The 22,876-nt window shown below is 52.5% G+C and overlaps 1 protein-coding gene across 2 annotated transcripts in view; it reads left to right on the top strand.

Annotated features, from left to right (window-relative positions):
* The first annotated feature begins 6,100 nt into the window (after positions 1–6,100).
* Positions 6,101–22,876, top strand: part of BCR (BCR activator of RhoGEF and GTPase) — a 120,401-nt gene continuing 103,625 nt past the window's right edge. Inside the window, exon 1 of one of the 2 annotated variants that reach the window (XM_036276812.1) lies at positions 6,101–7,442. In XM_036276812.1, coding sequence (XP_036132705.1) covers positions 6,140–7,442 — 1,303 coding nt within the window. In that variant the 5' untranslated portion in view covers positions 6,101–6,139. The remainder of the gene's footprint in view (positions 7,443–22,876) is intronic. The other variant, XM_036276811.1, reaches the window with a different exon arrangement.

Raw genomic sequence — 22,876 nt, 5'->3', positions numbered from 1 at the left:
CAGCTGAGTGGTTTTTAGTATATTTGCAAGGTTATGTAACCACTACTTCTCTCTAGTTCTAGAACATTTCCAAAAAGAAGCTCAGTGACCATGAGCAGTCAGTCCCCATTCCTCCCATCCCCCTATTCCCAGGTGACCGCCAACATGTTTTCTATTTCTATAGATTTGTCTATTATGGACATTTCATGTAAATGGAAACATACAATACATGGCCTTTCATAGCTGTCTTCTCTCACTTAGCATAATTTTTTCTTTTCTTTTTTTATCCTCACCAGAGGACATTTTTCCAATTTTTTGTTCAGATAGCGTGGGAGGGAGAGAGAGAGAAAGAGAAACATGGATGTGAAAGGGACACACTGAGTGGCTGCCACCCGCACAACCCAACCAGGACCGGGGACAAACTGCAACCGAGGTACATGCCCTTAGCGGGAACCAAACTCGGGTCTCTCGGGACCGCAGGCCGACACGCTAACTGCTGAGCCAAACTGGCCAGGGGTAGCATAAATTTTTCAAGGTTCATCCATGTTGTAGCATATATCTATACTGCATTCCTTTTTCTTAACATTATTTTTAAATACCTGCCCGAGGATATGTTTTTTAAATTGATTTGAGAGAGAGAGAGAGAAACATCGATGTGAGAGAGAAACATCGGTTGCCTCCCATACATGCTCTAACCAGGGATTGAACCTGCAGTGTAGGTAAATGCCTATGTGACTTGACTGGGAATTGAACCGAAAAACTTTTTGGTATATGGGACAATGCTCCAACCAAATGAGCCAGCCAGTCAGGGTGTACTGTATTTTTCTTTATGGCCAAATACTATTCCATTGTATGGACGTACCACTTTTGTTTATCCATTCACCTATTGTTGTATGCTTGAGTTGTTTCCATCCTCAGAGTTTTGAGGCATTGGAAGTTCTGCATTCTGACCAGCAGAGGGCACTGCTGGGCCCCACCCTCTCCTTGAGCAAAGGGAAAGGGCTGAGTTGGTGAGAGGTTTGCTAGAATCCTTGGTCTGGGCTCATGGACCACTAGGGCTGCTGGTGAGTGAAGCGGGGGTGGTGGTGGTGTGTGTGTGGCTGCTGGGTGTCTCTCTCTCTCTCGCTCTCGCTCTCTCTCGCTCTCTCCCTCTCTCTCTCTCTCTCTCTCGCTCTCGCTCTCTCTCTCTCTCTCTCTCTCTCTCGCCAGTTTGGCTCAGCAGTTAGAGCGTCAGCCTGCGGTCCATAGAGACCCAGGTTCGGTTCCCGCTAAGGGCGTGTACCTCGGTTGCAGTTTGTCCCTGGCCCTGGTTGGGTCGTGCGGGTGGCAGCCTCCTGCTCTATCTGAACAAAAAATGGAAAAATGTCCTCAGGTGAGAATAAAAAAATTAATTAAATTAAATAAATTATAGAGCCATGTGACTACATCCAGAACATGAAGGAAATTGAGGGGAGACATCACCAATAATCCCATTTCTCTGACCCATATAAGTTTATAGATGAAAAAAAACATCTATTGGTTGTGATGGGAATGCTTGTTATCTGTTATGATGGTTTCATAGGTGTGTACAGATGTCAAAATTCATCAAATCACACACTTCAAATTACAGTTTATTGCATGTCAATTATGCCTCAGTAAAAGAAAAAAACAAAAGGTAGCATCTATTTTTTAATTACAAAAATAGACGTTTTCATTATGAAGAATTCAGAAAAGCATAATGATGAAGAAAATGTCACTTGGTGCTCAGAGATATCCATGGAGTCCCTTGTTAAGTCCCCTCCACCTGTTGAACTCCTTGGAATTCTCCCCTGGGGCCAGCTCTCATGACCCATCAGCCTCCAGCTTGCTCAGCCAGGTTCCAGTACCCACCTTGGTTCTGCTGGCTTCATGGGTCCAGACCCAGCGACCTTCCACCAGAGGTCCCAGCAGCCGTTGCACAGGGACCCTGTCCTCCTCACTGGGTCTGCACCTCTCTGTCACCTCCCTGGGTTCCTGTCTCTTCCCTGGCCAGTGCCAGTCTCTCTGCCTCTACTTCCCTCCTAGTCCAGCGTCTGCCCTTCCACAAACACTAACTGTTCACTAACAACACTTCATTTCCGTCTGAGGTCTTGACCGCTCCTCAGCACCCTAGACCCACCCTCCCTGTGCCTGACTTCTCCCTGTAGATGGGTTATGGGCACCTGAACCCTCATGTGGGCACCCTGCTTTCCCGTCACAGTCAACAATCCACTGTCCATCCTGTTGCTGGTACTTTTTCTCCTACATCCAATCCAGCTACAAGTCCAGAACAGACCTGCAGTCCGACCCCTTCTCTCCATCGCCTTGCTTCTACCCTAGTCTGGGTCACCTGGACCCAGTGCCATAGCCCCAACCGCTTGCCCTGCTCCCATCCCCCACCTGCCCACACAACAAGTCTGAGCAAGTCACTCTGCTGCTTACCGTAGCTACTGTGGCTATTTGAATTTAAATCCATTAAGGTTAAATCAAAGTAAAAATTCAGTTCAGTTGCAGCAGCCACATTTTAGATGCTCAGGAGTCACATGGGGAAGCTAAGGGCTGCTGAAACGTTCAGCACAAAGTATAGAATGTGTCCATCATGCTGGAAAGTTCCATTGGAAGGTGCAGGCTCAGAACTTTCCAGGGGCTTTTCCTTGATTTTAGAATAAAACTCTGAACTTCTTACATGCCCGGAAGACCCTGCCTCGCCTATAATGTCACCTCCTGCCACCCACAACAGCCTCGTCTCCTAACCTAGACCTTCCTTAAACACATCTGGAACTTTGGAGTCCTGTCTTTGCCTTTCTGTTCCTCGTGCTTAGGACCAGCTCAGATGTCACGGCTCCAGGCAAGCCTTCCTAAGATCCCTGCCTCCTCCTGACTTCCCGCATGGCACACACACCTCTGCTATGGCCTGGCTCTGCCTGCCATATCAATTCCTTCTCACACACGTGCACCTCTATCCCTAGGCTGTGTGCTCCTTGGGGCCACACATGTCAGATTCCTTATTTACCGGCACTGGCTAAGCACTTACTATGTATTGAGCACGGGGGTCATGGGTAACAAGACAGACAGATTGCTGCACTCTGGCGTTGGATCTAGCTGGGGACAGACAGCCAATGGGGAATTGCAGTGTTATACATCTGGACCTCACTTCCCTCTTTCTTCCCTTCCTTGGGAGGGATGGATGATAAGGAAGTTTGCAGGAAAGGACTAGGGACCCAGGATGGGAGTGCTTTCAGAGAAAGGGCCGAGGATGGGAGAAGTGTCCTTGGGGTCAGAATAAGCTGTCCCATGGAGAGATAGCCACTATCTTGTTGAGTCCTTGTACTAAAAAACAAGCCTTTTGGCAAGAGAAGAGCCAGCAAACCCACATTACGGAGCTTCAGGGTTTGTGAACTAAGTTTGCTTATGTCTACAATATTTAAGGAGGGGCTAAGTTGGAGCCTGCAAAGCAGAGAAAGGAACACCTCACTGATAGATGAAATCCCCCACCAGCCTCAAATAGCCTTTTGTTTCACAGGTGGTAATTATAATGTCCCTGATGAGCCTATAATTCCTCCTGGAAACTGAGGGGCCCGTCAGCAAGGGAAAAAGCAGTTTGTAGTTTGGGGATCCTCTCTGCTGATGGCCAGGGGACGGGGTTCTAAGCCTGCCCAACCAACTTGCCGGAAGACCTGAGCAAGTCCTCCAATGAAGGCAGCTAATATCGATCAGGAACCCTGGTGTGCCACACCCTGTGAGGTTAGGATTTATTATACCCATTTTATTTTATTTTAATTAATTGGATTTATTGGATGACATTGGTTTGCAAAACCATATAGGTTTAAAGTGTACAACTCAATAAAACATCATCTGCACACTGCATTGTGCAACCATTACCCCAAGCAAAGCCTCTTTCCTTCCCTTTGCCCACATCCCACCACCCACTTTCCCTCTGCCTATCACCATACTGTTGTCTGTGTCTATGTGTTATGTATATGTGTTTTTAGGTTTGTTTGTATGTTTTTTAAATATATTTTTATTGATTTTTTTTTTTAGAGAGAGAGAATAAGGAAGAGGGAGAGAGAGAAACATCATTGTGAGAGAGAAGCATCGATAGCTGCCTCTCAAATGCACCCTCACTGGGGATTGAACCCACAATCTGGGCATGTGCTCTGACTGGGAATTGAACCAGCAATCTTTTGGTACACAGGATGGTGGTGCTCAACCAGATGAGCCACACCGGCCAGGTTGTGTATATATTTTTTTGCTAATCCCTTCACCTTGTTTCATCCAGTCCTGCCATCTTCCTACCCTCTGACAGCTGTCAGTCTGTTCCAATTATACCCATTTTAAAGAATAGGTCACTGAGGATGTGAGCACAGCTGGGATTTCAGCCTCGCTTTGTTCAGCGGTACAGGCAGGGAGGCATAAGGGCCTGCAGAGGGCAGCAGTGAGCTGTGCCTGGAAGTAAGTATATGGAAGTCAAGCCCCAAGGGTTTTCCAGTGACTCTCCCAGGGCAACATTAAAGAGCAAGGGAAGGAACGCCACATGCTGTTTACCGAAGTGTGTTTTATGTTTGTCCCATCCGAGTGCTTAACGTACAGTGCACACAGCATTTTACATATGAAGACAAAATAGGCTCAGAGTAGAGAAGGGAAGGGAACTGCCCAGGTCAGAAATCCTGTTCTGGGGGTGACCTGAACCCTAGTCAGGCAGCCAGGTCCCTGGTCCTGGGTTCTGTTCCTCTGAATTAGACATCGGGGCATCTCACCTGCAAGACACTGGAACTGGGGCGAGGGCAAGATAGCCCCTCACATCCACACAGGGACAACAGCCTCTGGAGGCAGGTATTCTTGTTCTCACTTCAATGCCCTGGCAAACCAGGCACAGAGAGGCAGAGACGGTCAGGGCTCAGGCCTAGTTCTCTGGTTGACAAATCCTGTTTCCGTTTTCCCTCACCCAGCAGGCTGGTTTGGGTGTGTTCATTTTGCCCCATCAGACTCCCTACAATACTCCCTACTGTGTGTCTAAGATCTCTGGGTGTCCCTGGGACAGGAGAAAAGATTCTGCTTCACGGCTCACCTGGGCTGGGCTGGAAACAGCCCGGTACTCTAAACAGGTGAGTTCTGAGTCAGGCAAATCGGAAAAAAACTACACTGGCCTCTAGAGTTCAGGAGAGACCAGGGGACAAACACCGGGAACAAGACCAAAGGAAGGGAGATGTGGGTGTTGAGTGACCAGGGGGGAGAAATTGCTGTTGACTATCTCTGTGACAATCCCCTGTAGCAGTTGTTGCTTCATCACCCACCCCAGGTCCACAGCTCTGGGGCCCACTGGCACACAGGGGCTGCTGGCACTCACAGTCCAGCCTGGCCCTTCTTGCCTCGCTGGGTGGCCTGTCCCTCCCTCCCCCCAGCTCCACCCTGACATTGAAGAGTGGCCCAGAACCCGTAGAAATGAGGATCCAGGTGTTCTTGTCCTAGGGGGGGCCTCTGTGTGGGACTGCAGGGTTCACCGCCTAGGCCTCAGTTTCCAACCAAGAGCGGGGACAAGGGAGGGCAGTGGCTCAGTGGGGGAGAGGCCTCCCGGGGGCCCCTAGCCCTCTCCCGCCCCTCTCCGGGCTCCTCCGCACGGCCCCTTTAAGAGGCCCTCCTGGCTCCGTCAGCCGCGGCTGCCACCGCCCCCCGGCCCTCCCCTTCCTGCGGCGCCGAATGCGGGCTGGGCGGGAGTGTGGCCAGAGCGGGCCGGGCCGAGCGCAGCGCCCCGGGAGGCGGTAGCAGCCCGGACGCGGGGGGCGCGGCAGCCAGAGGAGAAGAGCGCGCAGGAGGCAGCCATGGACTAGCGGCGCCGGGCCGAGCCGAGGGCAGCTCCGATCCCGCCCCGCGCTGAGCAGCCCCACACACAATAGCAAAGCGCGCAGCCCGCACCCCCACCCCCACCACCGCGCGCGCCGCCCCCCAAGCGCGTCCCGCCCCGCGCCCGCGCCTCCCGGGGAGCTGAGCCACCGCCTCACCTGCCGCCGGGGTGGGGGCGGGCATTGTTCGCCCGCCGCCGCCACCGCCGCGCAGGGCCATGGGGGCCGCCGGGCGCCCCGGGCCGGGCCTGGCGAGGTCGCCGCGCCGCCGCTGAGGCGGGCCCCTTGCGCAGCCGGGCGGCGCAGGTGAGACCGGCCGCGCCATGGTGGACCCGGTGGGCTTCGCCGAGGCGTGGAAGGCGCAGTTCCCGGACTCGGAGCCGCCGCGCATGGAGCTGCGCTCGGTGGGCGACATCGAGCAGGAGCTGGAGCGCTGCAAGGCCTCCATTCGGCGCCTGGAGCAGGAGGTGAACCAGGAGCGCTTCCGCATGATCTACCTGCAGACGCTGCTGGCCAAGGAGAAGAAAAGCTACGACCGGCAGCGCTGGGGCTTCCGGCGCTCGCAGCCCCCCGACGGCGCCGCCGAGCCCCGTGCGCCCGCGCCGCGCCCGCCGCCCGCCGACAGCGCCGACCCTCCGCCCGCTGAGGAGCCCGAGGCCCGGCCCGACGGGGAGGGGTCCCCGAGCAAGGCCAGGCCTGCGGCCCCCCGCCGGCCCGGGGCCGCCGCGCCCGCCGAGCGGGACGACCGGGGGCCCCCCACCAGCGTGGCAGCGCTTAGGTCCAACTTCGAGAGGATCCGCAAGGGCCAAGGCCAGCCCGGCGCGGCCGACACCGAGAAACCCTTCTACGTGAACGTCGAGTTTCACCACGAGCGCGGCCTGGTGAAGGTCAACGACAAAGAGGTGTCAGACCGGATCAGCTCCCTGGGCAGCCAGGCCATGCAGATGGAGCGCAAGAAGTCCCAGCACGGCGCGGGTCCGGGCCTGGGAGATGCGCCCAGGCCCTCGTACCGGGGGCGCTCCTCGGAGAGCAGTGGCGGCCTCGACGGCGACTACGAGGACGCCGAGCTGAACCCCCGCTTCCTGAAGGACAACCTGATCAACACCAATGGCGGCAGTCGGCCCCCCTGGCCTCCCCTGGAGTACCAGCCGTACCAGAGCATCTACGTGGGGGGCATGATGGTGGAAGGGGAGGGCAAAGGCCCGCTCCTGCGCAGCCAGAGCACCTCGGAGCAGGAGAAGCGCCTTACCTGGCCCCGCAGGTCCTACTCCCCTCGGAGCTTTGAGGATAGTGGAGGCGGCTACACCCCGGACTGCAGCTCCAACGAGAACCTCACCTCCAGCGAGGAGGACTTCTCCTCGGGCCAGTCCAGCCGGGTGTCCCCGAGCCCCACCACCTACCGCATGTTCCGGGACAAGAGCCGCTCACCCTCACAGAACTCACAGCAATCCTTCGACAGCAGCAGCCCCCCGACGCCGCAGTGCCAGAAACGGCACCGGCAGTGCCAGGTCGTGGTGTCAGAGGCTACCATCGTAGGAGTCCGAAAGACCGGTCAGATCTGGCCCAGTGATGGGGACAGTTTGTCGAGCAGGCTGCCTCAGGACGGCACCTTCCACGGAGACACAGGTGGGTACCTCTACCAGCTTAGATGGGTACTCCTGCACCCTGGCGAGACATGTTGAGCATGCAGGAGGGAATAGAAAAGGGAAGTCCGAGGGGGAGGAATAGGGAGATACTTTTTGGAGTGAATTTTTTCGATACTGTTGTGGACAGGAAGGATTCATGCTAATCCAGCACCTGGACAAACTCCTTCCCTGCCTTCCTCCTGAATGCAGGTTCCCAGTGTTTGGAACGGGATTGGGTTAGGAGGGGTGGTGTGTGGGATGGTAGATGGCTTGTTCTTTTGGTTCAAAGTGTGTGCTGGATCGGTACCAGGGTGCTCTAAGCAGTCATCTCCTTGTTCTGTGATCCCTCCACCCTGGGTGGTGGGGATAGTATAAAGAGGGGTCTCTCTGCCATCTAGATCAGATGCTTTTTATCAAGGATTGATTTGTCTTGGGCGTTCCCCACCGTTCCTGGCCTGGAAGAGTTACATGACACGTTTGGGGAACTCAAGATGTGCTAGCTGCTTCTAGGCCATAGAAGTGTCAGGTTCACTTGATAGCCAGCAGCCCAACTGCAAGTCACAGCAGGTGAAAATACAAATTAGAAGGAAGTGAGGTGACAGGTAGTTCCGACTGTGGGTCACTGAAAATCAGTGGGGTGGTGGTGCAGATTTTATCCAGGGCTGAAGCAGAGCCACACCCTTTCTGATCTGCCTGGCTTTGGTGGGAGACTTCACCCATCATTACCCACCCGCAGGCTCCTCTGTGCATCTCACCCCAGCTCCATTTTCTGATCCCTTATTGGGCTCCTGCCTCTTCATCGTCCTAAGGACTAGTGCCCACTAGTGCTTATTTTAGGCTCCCAATCCATAGTCTGGCCCTGACCTTAAGGTTAAACCTGTGGGGTTGTGTATATAACTTCTGGACTGTGTACAAATACAGTTAGCATTGGGGTGATGGGACTGGGTTTTGAAGTCCTGGCCCAGTTTGTAATTGGAGTAAGGAGAGGGTGGGTAGGCGGGTGTGGAATTTGGGTGGGATAGGGTGGGGTGTGAGGCTGTTAGGAATCTCCTGGAGTTCTGGCCCCTGTTGGGTTAAACCGGTTTTCCACTTCATTGATTTTCCTTTTGCTGCTGATGGAGTTTCTGTGTTTCATTGGCCAGAATCCTCTTGAAACAAGTGAGGCTATTTTTGGCCCTGAGCGGCCTTTTTGTGATCAGCACTCTATCCTGTTTGTCTTAGGTACATCCAGCTGATGGTTTTCCATTTGCAGCTGGGTGTAGCTGCAGCATGCTGCTTCCAACCTGTGTCCCCTAAGTCCTTCGTGGGGGGTGGAAGGCTGTAATATTTAGAAACCTGCTTTGTTGGCACATCAGCTTGTCTGGGGTCTGGAGGGTTGCCCTGTGGTCAGTCACTGGGTACCAGCCTTGTCTGGCCAGCTGTCAGCCGAGGGAACCAGCTTGATCGGGGCCTGAGTACTGGGGCTCCGGAGAACGTTATTAACAAAGAAGAGGATTTCAGACCTGCCATCTGAAAGCGTTTTCCCTTGCTGGTGGGGAAGTCTGCATTTCCAGAAAGTGGGGTGTTTCAGTGGGCCGGCCTCCCCATGAACCCTCTCTGCACTCTTGTCAGCTGTTCTGCCTGCCTCTGAGACCCTGGTTCTGTGTGTCGCCCAGGGTAGGTTCTCAGTAAATGGCTGAGGAGTTAATTTTACAACTTGGACTTCACTTTTAGGACTTTCTGGAGCCTTCTCTGAATGTCCTCAAGGTCCCACCTTCTCTCTCCTGTTAGATTCTAAACTCCTGGTTGTTTGGGCTCTGGGAGCCTTTAAACTAGGCACCCAGCACCCTCTGAGGATTGCAGCTGGCCTGGCAAGGAGGGATCCTGTGCTGGCTCAGCCATCTGTCTCTGTCCCAACTGTTTACTCATATTCTTTAGATGACTGTGGCGCTTGCTGGCCAGGGCTGCACCTCTGAAAAAGGACAGTGAGGAAAATGAGTGTGAGGTGGGAGTGGAAGTCACCCTAATTCTTCGCAGCAGCAGACACAGGGGCCTGGATCCAGTAGTTTCACAATTCCTTTGCATGAGTGGGTCCTCATATTTCTGAGCTGAGGCCCGAGTGTTTGAGAGGAGCTGAAGTGATCGCTGTGTGCCAGGCGTGGTGACAGTGTACTCCATGCAGGGTCCCCCTTGAGCTCTTACATCACCCCGTGCCCATCTGCAGGTAAGGATGCATCCAGAAAATGACAGAGCTGGGATTTTGGGCCCCTGTGGAAATTCAGAGCTGTTCCTTCTAGAATGCAATGGCCTTAGGGTGTTCTTCCCACTGCCCTACCCTACTCCTGAAAAGCATGACCGGGTTGGTCTAGGCTAGGGAGTGGATCAGTAACAGCTGTGAGCCCTGGTGTGTGCAAGCCCCTCCGTTTGTACTGTGTGGTCTACATGGAAGGAGAGAGTGTGGTCCTGGCCATCTGGTAGCTCACAAGTTAGTGGGAGAGAGGAACACCCATCATTTATGTGTTCAAAGGGAGTGAGATCAGGGAAGTTTCCGCAAGCAGCAGCACTGGAGAGGGGCCTTGCCCATCAGAATAAGTCTAGCAGCAGAGGGGGAGGGAGCTGTCTCCTCCGAACAGCAGTGGGAACAACAGCTTGGGGTACCCATTTCTGTCCTCTGTGACTCTGGACTGTGTGCCTTTTTGTGGTAAAATATTCATAACGTAAAATTTACCGTCTGAATGCATTTTAGCCATTTTGATTTACACAGTTCGGTGGGATTAAGTACATTCACGTTGTGCCACCATCACCACTGCCCGTCTCCAGAACTCTCTTTATCTTGCAGAACTGAAGTTCTGTACCCATTGAACAACAGCTCCCCACTTCCCCACCTTCAGCCCCTGGCAACAACCACTCTACTTTCTGCTTCTGTGATTTGACTATTCTTGGTACCTCGTATAATTGGAATCACACAGTATTTGTGCCTCACTGTCTGGCATAATGTCCCCAAGTTTCATCCAGGTGGTAGTACAGACTGCATTTTGAAGGCAGGGACCCCAGGCTTCTGGTCTCCTGTGGAGCCTTAGAGCCAAACAGCACATGCTGGATGATTCCTTCTTCCTTTTCACAGCTTTGAGGTCGGCCCTGGGAAGTTGGGAAGGTGAGCTGGTCTTTGGGAAGCATCTTATCAGCTGCACCTGTCTCTTCCTAACTTCGTTCCTGTCCTTTGACTTTCCCTCTGGAGGGATGGCGAGCCCTGTCATGAGAGAGTATGCCAGCGGATCCAAAGACCTCTCCTTTTTTAGTCCTTTTACAGTCTGAAGAATTCCTTTTTTAAAAATGTATTTATTGATTTGAGAGAGAAGGAGAAACATCGATTCGTTGTTCCACGTATTCATGTGTCATTGGTTGATTCTTATATGTGCCCTGACCCAGGATCAAACTCGTAACCTTGGTGTATGGGGAAGACGCTCTAACCAACTGAGCCACCTGGCCAGGGCAGCCTGAGGGATTCTTAGTTTGAACACGCAGCCCTGTGTGCTCCTCCGCCCTTTTCCAAGTGTCGGTTGTGAGATGTGACCCTTAGATCTCACGTTTCTTTGTGGGCTGCCCTGTGTTTTCACATTTATTAAGCAGCTTAATGTGCCCTTTGGGTTCTGGTGGTGTGTTGTCACCAGGATGATGGCTGCTTTGTTTTTCCCTTGGATGATTGAATGGACCAGTGACCAGTTAGAGTGAGTAGCTGTGGGACAGTGAAAGGTCACCCAGGCCTCGTGCCAGTTCCATTAACATCTCTTTAGACCAGAGCCTGTGGTCACCTCCAAATTGAGTACAGGCTCCACTCTGTGAATAGAGGCAGAATGGACCGAACCGGGCGGAGCCTTGAGAGCACTTAAGTCATCTACAGGGTGGCAACCAAGTCTAGATCAAATTTTACAAGGGTGTCCTGGCTTGGGAAGGATGACTTTCTTGTTTTGGGAACAGAATGAAGCAATCCAGAACCTTTCACTAAAGAAGGAGCTGGGAGAGCTGTTGATTTTCGTGGGTCTGGGGGAACGTGCCTTTCCCATTTCTCCCTTTTGCCTCATTGGTTGCTCAGTAGCCACCCCACCCCTGACTGGGAATCCTGTGGCCCAGAGGACCCGTGTATGTGACTGCCGCCCTCACCAGGGACAAGACTCCAGGTGAGCCACACCCTGGGGCCCACCCAGGAAAGGACACAGCATTGCCTGGGGCTGGCTACAGCTCACCCCTGTGGGCCGAGAGAGCTCCATGTTCACAGTTCATGGATGGGCAAGTCAGTGTTCTCGGGTTACGAAACAATAGGCCTGAGTTTTGACTGAGGCTACCTTTTAGGTCAAGGCTGGTGGGGAGTGGGAGGGGGGGTGCTAGTGTGGATTAAATTAACTAGGAACCTCATAGTTCTTGACCCTGACTGGACTATAATTCCTGTGGTTCATGTAGGGTCTTTTCCCTTTGAAAAAATGTAATAATTTTAATTAAACTGTTATTTATGAAATGTGATGGGGTTTTTTGTTGTTGGGTTTTTAATCCTCACCCAAGGACATTTTTACATTAATCTTCAGATACAGCTGGAGGGCGAGAGGGAGGAAGAGAGAGAGACACATCAACTGGTTGCCACCCGCACAACCCCAACTGGGGCTGGGGACGAAGTGCAACCAAGGTACGTGCCCTTGGCCGAAATCGAACCTGGGACTCTTTGGTCCACAGGTGACACTCTTACTGCTGAGCTACACTCACCAGGGTTTGATGGGTTTTTTATTACGGTAAAGTAAACATCATAAAATACGCCATTTTAAGCTATTTTAAAAATTGATTTTAGATAGAGAGAGAGAGCAAAACATCAATTATTGTTCCACTTATTTATGCATTGATTGGTTGATTCTTGTATGTGCCCTGACCAGGGATCAAACCTGCAACCTTGGCACATTGGGATGACACTAACCAACCGAGCTACCCAGCCAGGACCCATTTTAAGCTTTTTTTTTTTATATCCTCACCTGAGGACACTTTCGCATTTATCCTTAGATAGAGCAGGAGGGAGAGAGGGAAGAAGAGAGAGAGAGAGAAACATTGATGTGAGAGAGATACATCGAGTGGTCACCACCCACATGATCCTAACTGGGTCTAGGGACAAACTGCAACCGAGGTACATGCTCCTAGTGGGAACCGAACCGGGGACTCTCTCGTCCACAGGCTGACGCTCTAACTGCTGAGCAAAACTTGCCAGGGCCATTTTAAGTGTTTTTAAGTGTACAGTTCAGTGGTACTAAGTACATTCACGTTGTGCAACCATAACCACCATCCATCTCCAGAACATCTTCATCCCTCCAGAAACTGTCCCCATTAAGCAAGAACTCATCTTCCTTCTCATCCCCAGCCCTTGGCCACCGCCACTGTACTTTCTGTCTTCGTGAATTTGCTTTTCCTAGGTACCTCACATAAGTGGGATCGTGTATGTCCTGTGTCTGATGTATTTCACTCGCATGGGGTTTTTGAAGTTAGGAGCGGCATTCTCATCCTTAACTCCTCGTCTCTGGTCCTTACTAGATATGTTCTCTTCAGGGAAACACCTGTTAGTGATGGCGATATTTCCTTGGCTTTCACACCCACGTTTTGAAGTGGCTCAGTGTTACTAGTTTGCTAACAAAGTACCACAGACCGGGTCACTTAAACACCAGAAATGTATTTTCCCACAGGTCTGGAGGCTGGAAGTGTAAGATCAGGGCGCCGTCCTCTTGCGTCTTCACGTGGCTGTCCCTTGTGTGTCTGTTTCCTTTTTCTTATAAGCTCACCAGACAGATTGAAGTAGGGCCTGACACCTCATTTTAACATGCTCGCCTCTGTAAAGACCCTGTTTCCAAACACAGTCTTACCCTAAGGTACTGGGGGTTAGGACTTCAGCATGTGAATTTGGGGAAACGCAGTTCAGCCTACAGCACTCTGAGTGCCTGATTGGGCGGCAGAGAGAGATGGTGCTGGCTCTGGCCTGCTCAGCTGTGTTGTGGAAGAATTTGAGTAGAGCGTGGTGCGGTGGGGTCTAGACCACGCTGCAGGGCGTCAGGACAACTGTGCCCTCATGTTTCACGTGCTGCCATCACGCTCCTCATCTGAAAAGGTAGGGGTTGGACCCCTTCATTGCTAAGATCCTTTCTTTCAATCCTTTTTTTTTTTTTATCCTCACCCAAGGACATTTTTTTGCATTTATCTTCAGATAGAGCGGGAGGGAGAGAGGGAGGAAGAGAGGGAGAGAATCATCAACGTGAGAGAAAGACAGCGAGTGGCTGCCACCCACACGACCGGTTGGGGCCAGGGACAAACTGCAAGCGAGGTATGTGCCCTTAGCAGGAACCAAACCCGGACTCTCTGGTCCGCGGGCCGACGCTCTAACCATGGAGCAATACCAGCCAGGGCTCACTCCTTTTTTTTTTTAATCCTTACCCGAGGATGTTTTCCACTGATTTTTAGATAGAGTGGGAGGAAGGGAGAGAGAGAGAGAGAGACGTCAATGTGAGAGAGACACACTGATTGGTTGCCTCCCTCACCACCCGAACCAGGGCTGGGGATCAAACTACAGCCAAGGTATGTGCCCTTGACTGGAATTGAACCTTTGGTCCGCGGGCCAACACTCTAACCTCTGAGCCAAACCGGCCAGGGTTCAATTCTTTAATTAAAAAAAGTTAAAATTATTATTACGATAACTTTTTCATATTTTTTATATCCTGGTTTATTCTTACCTTTCCTTTACCAAAGCAACCACCTCTCCCCCATTCAATCAGTCAAAGGTATTTATTGAGCATCTACTATGCACTATCTTTGTGGAAATTCTTACTTGCCTTTGTTTTTAGTCATGGATTTGTGGAAAGTTTAATCTCCAAAGGCCTTATCCTTTAAAAACCAACACAAAACAAAACCTTTGTCATGTTTTAGCATCATCCCTAACTGTATATCTAACTATATTTGCAGCTATTTGTCATTAATCCTGCGTCTGTCTGACTTCCTTCTTCTGGGTGGTGAGATCCTGAAGATTAGGACAGAGTCTGTCCTGCCTCAGTGTCCCACAGGACAAGCTTCACTTTAGCCTCTTAACAGTGTTTGTTTGTTTTTTCTTTTTAATCCTCTTCCAAGGACATTTTTGCATTTATCTTCAGATAGAGTGGGAGGGAGAGAGAGAAATATAGATGTGAGAGAGACACATTGACCACACAACCCCAACCGGGCCAGGGACAAACCACAACTGAGGTACGTGCCCTTAGCGGAAACCGAACCCGGGTCTCTCTGGTCCCCAGGCCGATGCTCTAACCGCTGAGCCATACCGGCCAGGGCTGTGCCTCACTTTAGCCCCTTAATAGTGTGTGATGTGATGGTGGTGCTCTGAGGCCACGTGGGTCTGTCCGTGTCTTCGGTGCTCTGATTGTGAGTCAGAGGTGGAATGAGACCCCATCTCTGAGGCTTCTGTTTACTCAGACCCTTCCCTGTTCTGGCCCAACCCCTCATAACCTTATCTAATAAGTGGTAGTAGATTTTCAGGGGCCTAATGATGCAGGTGCTTCGGCAAGGAAGCTTGTTGGCTTTGGAGATTATCTGGAGATTATTTTTCCTTCTTTGCTGGGGCTTGGGCTTCCCTGCTAAGCTTGAGAGAGCGTCTCGATACTTCAGGCTGGGACCTGCTAATTAGTGTCTTGGATTTGAACACTCACCTCTGCAACCTTGCAAAATGACTGTGGACAGGAGTTCTGGCTGGGGCCCAAGCAGACGCGACTGGCGGGTTCATAGACGCACCCGCCGAGGGCTGGGGCCAGGAGACTGCAACGCCCCACCTGTGTAGTGGGGACGCTGTTTCATGTGCCCTCGAAACATTCTTGTGAAGTGGCTGGAGCAAGATTATTATCATAATTATATGCCATCGGCTGGTTGGGTCCGAGGGTGTGTGAGACAAACACACAGTCCTAAAAGAACCCGCCCCAGGTCAGGTGGCCATCAGAGGGGCTGGGGCTGGCCTCTCTCTCTCTGCAAACTGCAGGGTGAGGCTAATCTCATGAGAGTGGGTACAGAGCAACCCCCCAGAAGTGTAGGGGTCCTCGGTCAGTTGTTTTGCAAACATGTCGGGGGCCTGCTGTGTCAGATAGGATTGGTGCTGTGTATCATGAGACAGGCCTCCTAGCAGGTCATTTTCAGTCTGGTAGGGAGACAGCCACGTAAACCTAAGTGCTATGATAGGAATCTCCTGGTCCTGGCCTTTGGGCAGGTCCACGGAAGTGTCAGCCATCCAGACAAGTTGTTGCTCTCATATTTTGCAAATCTGCCAGAAAAGGGATTTTCTAACTTTCCACACATCCTCCTGGGGCACTCTGCTAAGACTCCTGCAGCGAGTTGTACGGTGAGGAACCCAAGAGGACAGGCGTGTTGGAAGGACACTGCCCTCCAGCCGCCTGTCCCATCTAACAGGGCCTGGGGGAGGGGTCAGTGCGTGCTGCCCCTGCTGTCTGTGAGCAGGTTCTGGGAGATGCAGAGGGCCAGTGCCTGGCTGGGAAGATGTGACAGAGGTAGGTGGCCTGTTGCACAGAGTGTCAGGCTCATGGTCCAGGGAGCCAGGTTGGTGACCAGAGAGTGCTAGGAAGGAACCATCTCCAGCTGGCCAGGAGACGGCCAAGGGGGACACTGGAGGAAGAGAGCAAGGCCTGTGGGGCCAGCCCAGCAGAGCCAGGACAGATGGCCCAAGGGCATCCTCTGCTCAAGTGCCTCACTGTTGGCTCAGAAGAGCCTTTGAAGATTCACTTCACTTGAATGCCTGACTGCTCCCTTCTAGAAATGCTGCTGGGATCAGCTGGTGGAACAGGAAGAGATTTTCTTCATAGAACATATACACAGATAACCTTGCATGTAACAAGATGAACATTCTAGAAGTCACTGCCTAGAAGCAACATATATCCACCTGGTCTGGGAAAAGACTTTGAAGGTAAAGATCTGGACTTGCTCAGGAGCCAGCTCATTCTGTCAGCTGCAGGGGACACCTGCCTTGGGAGGCCTTGAGGGAGTCAGTGTGAGTACAGAGTGGGTGGGTTGGGGAGGTCTGGTCTGTCAGAGTAGCCCCCTTGGGCATCTAATGTCAGTTGATTGACTACCACTTAGCAAGAGATTTTAAAGAATAAATGCATAATTCAATAGATTCACCCACTCCGCTTAGCGAGAGTGTCCAGTATGAACTCCAGGGGGGATGAGGAGTCTGCTGTGGCCTTCATATCTCTTCGTTCCTCTCCTACTGTGTCCTCATCTTAGCTACGGTGTGTGTTTCTCGGCATTGTAGCCCCAAATGAAAGCCAGCTGCTTCATCTGGTGTGATGTTCCATCTGCCAAGGGTATCTGAGGCCACACCCCTACCAGGTAGCTTGGGGTCCTCTCTCAGTATTCCTGGACTGCTTGGCCTGATGGCTTTTGGGGGCCTTGGGAGCTAGGAGCTGGGGGGGAAGGCGGCACTCTTGATTTTTCTCCTAGAGCCACTCCTGGCCCCAAGTTTGTAGAGGGAAGACTTAGGACCACTGTGTTCTCATTTTTAGTGATTGTGAGGCCTTACGAGAGGAAGTAAAAACCACAGACTTTCTTACTTTGATAGGAAACAAAGGAGGACGGGAAGCTCTGAAAATTACTAATGCTTTGGCACCTCCAGGCTCTTGTGCAGATTTCCAGGGACTTTGCAGACCGGAGGGTGTTGCCCTGTGTACATTTTTGGGAAGATACTGGAGAGGTGGACTTGGCCCTGGCAGTGACCCTGGGGTGCTGGGGAAGGGTACTCCGGTGGGCGAGGACCCAGCCCCTCTGTGAGTTGCAGTTTGAGGAAGAGCCGTGCAGTGTTTCCCACGGAGCCTCAGGGCACGTGGGGTGACCCAGCGGCTGTGAGGGCCACGGGGCTTTCGACTCCCAGCCCATAGTGACCGTTGTTATCTGCTGTCCCCCAGCCATGCCCAACCTCCACTTCCTGAGGGGCTGGGACAGCTGGACCTGCCACAAACCTGGGGGGTTCGGCTTTGTCTCCTTTTTCTCCCCACCCTCTTTTTGAGAGCTCCAGAAAGCCTTTGCTTGGAGACCTAGAGGCAGGTGCAGGGCCCGTGCTGTCTGGTGCCTGAGATGCTCATGGACAGGTGATTCTCTGCTGTCCCTGACTTACAGCTATGTTCCTGAGTGCTGGTAGTGTTCTTCTAAGTTTTACCGAGATATAATTCACACTGTAGGGTTCACTCACTCAAAGTGTACAATTCGGTGCTTTTTAGTATATTCAGTTAGGCAGCCGTTCCTCCTGTCTAATTTTAGAGCATTTTCACCCCCTCAAAAGGAAACTGCTTCCTTCAGCCATGACCCCCTCTCTGCCCCGCCTTTGGCACCTCCTGCTCTCCTGTCTGCAGCTGTAGATTTGCCTTCTCCGGACACTTCACACGAATGGAGCCGTGTGGCTTGTGTCTGGCTTCCTTCGCCTGGAGCACGGCTTTCAGTGTCCATCGTGCTGTGGCTCACGCGGGGCTTCGGTCCTTTTGCAGCTGAATGTCATTGCAGAAGGTCGAATACAGATGTTCAGGCCCTGGTGCTTCTTGGGGGCTCTGTGCTGGCTCATGGGGGTCCTCATCAGACTGTCTTTGGGGCCCTGAGGCCTAAGAGGGCCATGTGTGGGGACTGGTGGAGCCTCCTCTTCGTCACGGAGGGACCCTGGGCGACGGGATGCTGGAAGGCAAATGGCAGCGGAGAGTTTGAGGGGCTCACTAGGGAGGAGACTGGGGAGATTGAGCTTATTTCGGCCTCCAGCCTGGTGGCTCCACCGCTCGGGCCTGTGCATCAGAACCCGCTAGTTCAGACAGGCCTTTCCATCTGGAGACCTCTCGGGCTGTGGTCTTCCCAGCCGTCCCCCTTTTTATGTGGTGAAATACACATGACATAAAACGGACCATTTTAAACCTTTTGAAGGTTCAGTGGCTTCAGGCACATTCACTTCGCCACCATCCATCTCCACAACTTTGTCATCTTCCCAAACTGAAACTCTGTCCCCATTAAGCAATAATTCCTCACTCCCCTTCCCCCAGCCCCCGGCACCCACCATTCTCCTTTCTCACTGTGACGTGGGCTACTCTTCCGTGCCTCGTGGACTTGTCTTTTTACGTCTGGCTTGTTTCACTTAGCAGGGTGTCTTCAAGTTTCTTCCCCAGGTGTTTTATTGCCGGGCCTGGGTGGTGGCCGGACCGCAGCCATGAAGAGGCTGAGCTGAGTGAGGCCTCCGCTCCAGGGGCAAGGACTGTTAACACTTCGAGTAGCATGCCACCTTTTCCAGAGTGCCTTCCCTCACAGGGGACCCCGTGGAGGAGAGCGGGAACCCCCCAGAGCTGAGTTGTCCAAGGTTAAAGCCCCGAGGCCATCCACAGGGCTTGTTGGTACCTCTTCCTAGTTGAATAGCTGGGGGTCTTGTCCTGTGGCCCTCCCTGCTGTCATGAAGTGACTGTGATGTGAGCTGGGGCGTGCACAGGTTGGGCCAGCGATGCCGTGTCCACTTCTGTCCTCTTCGAGGCCCTGGGGTTGCTGTGCTGGGCTCTGAGCTGTGTCCATCGGCTGGATGTCTTGGTGACCTGGCCTGTGAGTGATCTCAGGCGATGCTCAGCATGGCGTGTTCACTCTGGTGTGTGCATGAGAAGCAGTATTCATCTTTGCCCACATTTCAGACCTTCTGTCAGGAAGCGTAACTCAGGATTGTCGACTTCTGAAAGCGTTCCACCTTCTCCGTCAGGGACGTGGGTGACTGTCTCTGCCTTTGTGTCTACAGGCAGGATACTGTTGCCTGAAACCGACTTGACAGGAGCCTTCTTCATCGACAGAGTTGCCATTTTCAGATTTCCGTGGATGCGGAAAGATGACAGTGAGCGCCCTGCTCACAGCCGCTTTCCGGCGCCAGGGTCCGGCTCAGCCGCCTCACTCTCCTTCATTTTCAGTGTTTGCTTTTTTTAATTGTGGGGAAAAGTGCACACCACATACAATTTACCGTGTTAACCATTTTTGTTGTTGTTGTTAATCCTCATCTGAGGATATTTTCCCACTGATTTTTAGATAGAGTGGAAGGAAGGGAGGGAGGGAGAGAGAGAGAAACATCAATGTGAGAGACACATCAGTCAGTTCCCTCCTGCACATGCCCCGACTGGGACCAGGGATCAAACCTGCAACCCAGGTGTGTGCTCTTGACCAGGAATCAAACCCGTGACTCCTCAGTCTGCTGGCTGATGCTCTAACCACTGGCCAGGGCCCATGCTAGCCATTTTTAAGTGTAGAAGTTAACTATTCAGTGTTGCTCAAGAGGTGGAGTTGATGGGAAAACACAGATCTGTTCTTTAGGACAGGTTGTCCCTCCTGTGACCTAGGAAATAGAGAGATGGTTCAGACTCAGCCTGTAACTGGGGCGGAGGAGCCTGCGGACCAGGGTGGGAGCAGGGGCGAGAAGGCACCTGAGATGGCGTAACGTGGAGCAGACCTCAAGGCTCTGCAGAGCCATGGAGTGTGCGGGAAGGGAAGCCTCCTGTGTGTCCTATGGCTTAGGGGGAGGGGGTGGGCAAGAGCTCAGAGGCTGGAAAGTTTCAGCATGCTCAAGAAACAGCAGAACCCGTTTGGGGAATTGGTATAAAACGTGGGCAATGGGGAGGTGAAGGTGGCTAGGAGGGTTAGGGTCATACTGTGTAGGACCCAGAAGCCAGACTGAGGAAGAGTTGTGTTTCCTTGGACAGTGGCAGGGAGCCACTGAAGGATGTTGAGCAGGGGAGAGTTTGCCTTTGGAGCTCAGTCTCAGGAAGGTGTACTTGGTAGTAGTGAAGTGGCCTAGTGGGAGTTGGGGCACCTGGAGTTGGTGTCTTGAGTGAAGTGGGGATGGGGGGGGGGATGGAGAGGACACTAGAGCGCTGACTGGTAGGGGTGACTGAAGAGAAAGGAGGCAAGCCTGGGGGTGGTGAGGGCGGTGCTGGAGAGCCTCAGGGTAGGCCGCAGGATGTGGCCTTTGGGAGAAAGGGCCAGGCTGGGAAGGTCCGAGAGGGGACAGGGTGCCACGTGGCTAGCACAGAGGGAGGTGGCGGGCAAGGGCGTTGAAAGGGTGGCCGCATGCCCTGGCCAGTTTGGCTCAGCGGTTAGAGCGTTGGCCTGCGGTCTGGAGAGACCCGGGTTCAGTTCCCGCTAAGGGCACGTACCTCGGTTGCAGTTTGTCCCCGGCCCTGGTTGGTCGTGCGGGTGGCAGCCACTCGATGTGTCCCTTTCACATCGATGTTTCCCTCTCTCTCTCTCTCTCTTCCTCTCTCTCCCTCCCACTCTATCTGTACAAAGAATGGAAAAAATGTCCTCGGGTGAGGATTTAAAAAAAAAAAAAAAAAAAAAAAAGGGTGGCCGCAGGAGACAGGAGAGGTGGAAAGGAATGCAGTGATGAGCCCTGTGCTGATGGGTGTCAGGTGCGGAGCTTGGCTTTGGGGCCTGTGGAGTTGGGGTAATGGTCTGAGATGTGAGGCTGCCGTGCACTTGGGTGGGCTCGTGGGTGCCAGCTAGGGAGTCCTTGTGCCTGGCATCTTGTCATGGAGCAGTCGAAGGGTCTGTCATCCCCCGAAGCAGCTGCTGAGCCACTGTTAGAAATTAGCCCTAAACAATCTGGGTTGTGATTATTAACATAAGTCTGGTTTCCTCTCCTGTGGTGTTCCTTTTGCAGCCAGATGGTGTGAGTCCCTGCAGCAGACTCTTCTCTGCGGAAGGCGAGCAAGGCCCCAGAACGGGCTGTCCGAGGCTCTAGAAGGTGGTGTGTGGGGCTCCAGATAGGGGTGTGTGAGGAAGGGTGGGAGACTTGGTCCCAGCATGACTTTGTCATCTCCGGGTTTCCCAGCCCTGTGAGCCTTGTCTAGCTTGTGTATCCCTGCAAAGCCTGCAGTGTCAGATTTCAGAAACTCTGCAGGGAAGTCCAGGAAGGTTAATGGGCTGAGACCTTGCCCGCCGGCTGTCTGGGAGAAGCACTTTGTTCTAACTGCTCAGGAAGTGTGAGGCTTTCTTTTGGGAGTGTCCACTGTGTTGGGCCGGGCAGCCAGGTCCCCAAAAAGCCAGCAAGAGGCCTGCTCTTTAATTTGCAGGTGCAAGCTGTCAGTCAGCTGTTGGGGTGCAGTTGACAGGGACATGACTGCCAGAACCAGAGTGCCCTGCCTATTCACCCCATGAGTGTAGGGGATACTTTTGGGAGAAGGATGGAAAATGGATGTTTTCTTTTTCTCTCCTTTCTGCCTGGCCCTCACAGCACTGAGCTCCCTTAAGAATGTGAATTAGCCCTGGCCGGTTTGGCTCAACAGTTAGAGCATTGGCCTGCGGTCCAAAGAATGTGAATTAATCAGAGTCATTCTTAAGGGAGGAGGATCACTTTATGTTTCTGGAACTTTAAGACGGGACATGACAGGGCATGGCTGTTAATAAGGCCTTGGACTCAAAGGCCAAAGTGTGTCTTTCTCTTGGGGACATCCTTGGACCTGCAGACTTCACCGGTGTGACCTCAGGCACCCACGCTGGTCCACGCTCAGGCTCTGGGGTACATAGACCAGCAGGAACAGTGGAACAGGACCCATGGACTGTTTGGCTGTTCCCTTTATTTCGTTTTGAATCTTCGAGGGGACCTTTTTTTTTAAATCCTCACCCGAGGGTATTTTTTCCTTTTATCTTCAGATAGAGTGTGAGGGGGGGAGAGAGAGAGAGAAACATAGATGTGAAGAGAGACACATTGATTGGTTGCCTCCCGCATGACCCCAACTGGGGCTGGGGACCAAATCACAACTGAGGTACGTGCCCTTGACTGGAATCAAACCCATGACTCTTTGATCCATGGGTTGACGCTTTAACTGCTGAGCCAAACCAGCCAGGACACGGGGGGACTTTTAAAATGCTGGTCTGATTTGTGGTTCACTTGGGAAAGGTCTGGGGGTTTTCATCTGACTGGGACTTTCTGTGGGTGCAGGACAGCACATGACATTAGGAGCCCAGGTCTTGCCTGGTATCCATGGAAGTGTCTAGTCTCTGGGAGACCATAGCTTTTCTCTGCTCAGGACCACTAAGCCTGAAGATTGTCAGCAGAGTGGTTATGGGAAATGGGGGTACTTGGCCTGGCAGAGGTTGAAGGCAGTAGGTCTTCACCCTGGCTGCCCATGTAGACTATAGCCTCTGCTGTAGTTAAAAAAAAAAAAAAATCACACACACATTTGGCTGGTCACTCCTGGGAAATCTGATTGATGAGGCTTTTACTGTTTATGTTTTTAAATTTCCCAATTTCTGTGGATCAGCCTGGGCATGGCACAGTTGGGCCCTCTGCCTAGGGTCTGCCAAGGCTGCAATCAAAGTGTCAGCCAGGCCTGCGTTCCCATCTGGAGCCCCACATCCCTTGTAAGCTCTTTCAGGTTAGCAGAATCCAGT

This window comes from Molossus molossus, unplaced genomic scaffold (assembly GCF_014108415.1).
Source record: "Molossus molossus isolate mMolMol1 unplaced genomic scaffold, mMolMol1.p scaffold_m16_p_22, whole genome shotgun sequence".
NCBI lineage: Eukaryota > Metazoa > Chordata > Mammalia > Chiroptera > Molossidae > Molossus > Molossus molossus.
Note: the sequence above shows the minus strand (reverse complement) of the source record. Positions and strands in the feature narration are given on the sequence as shown.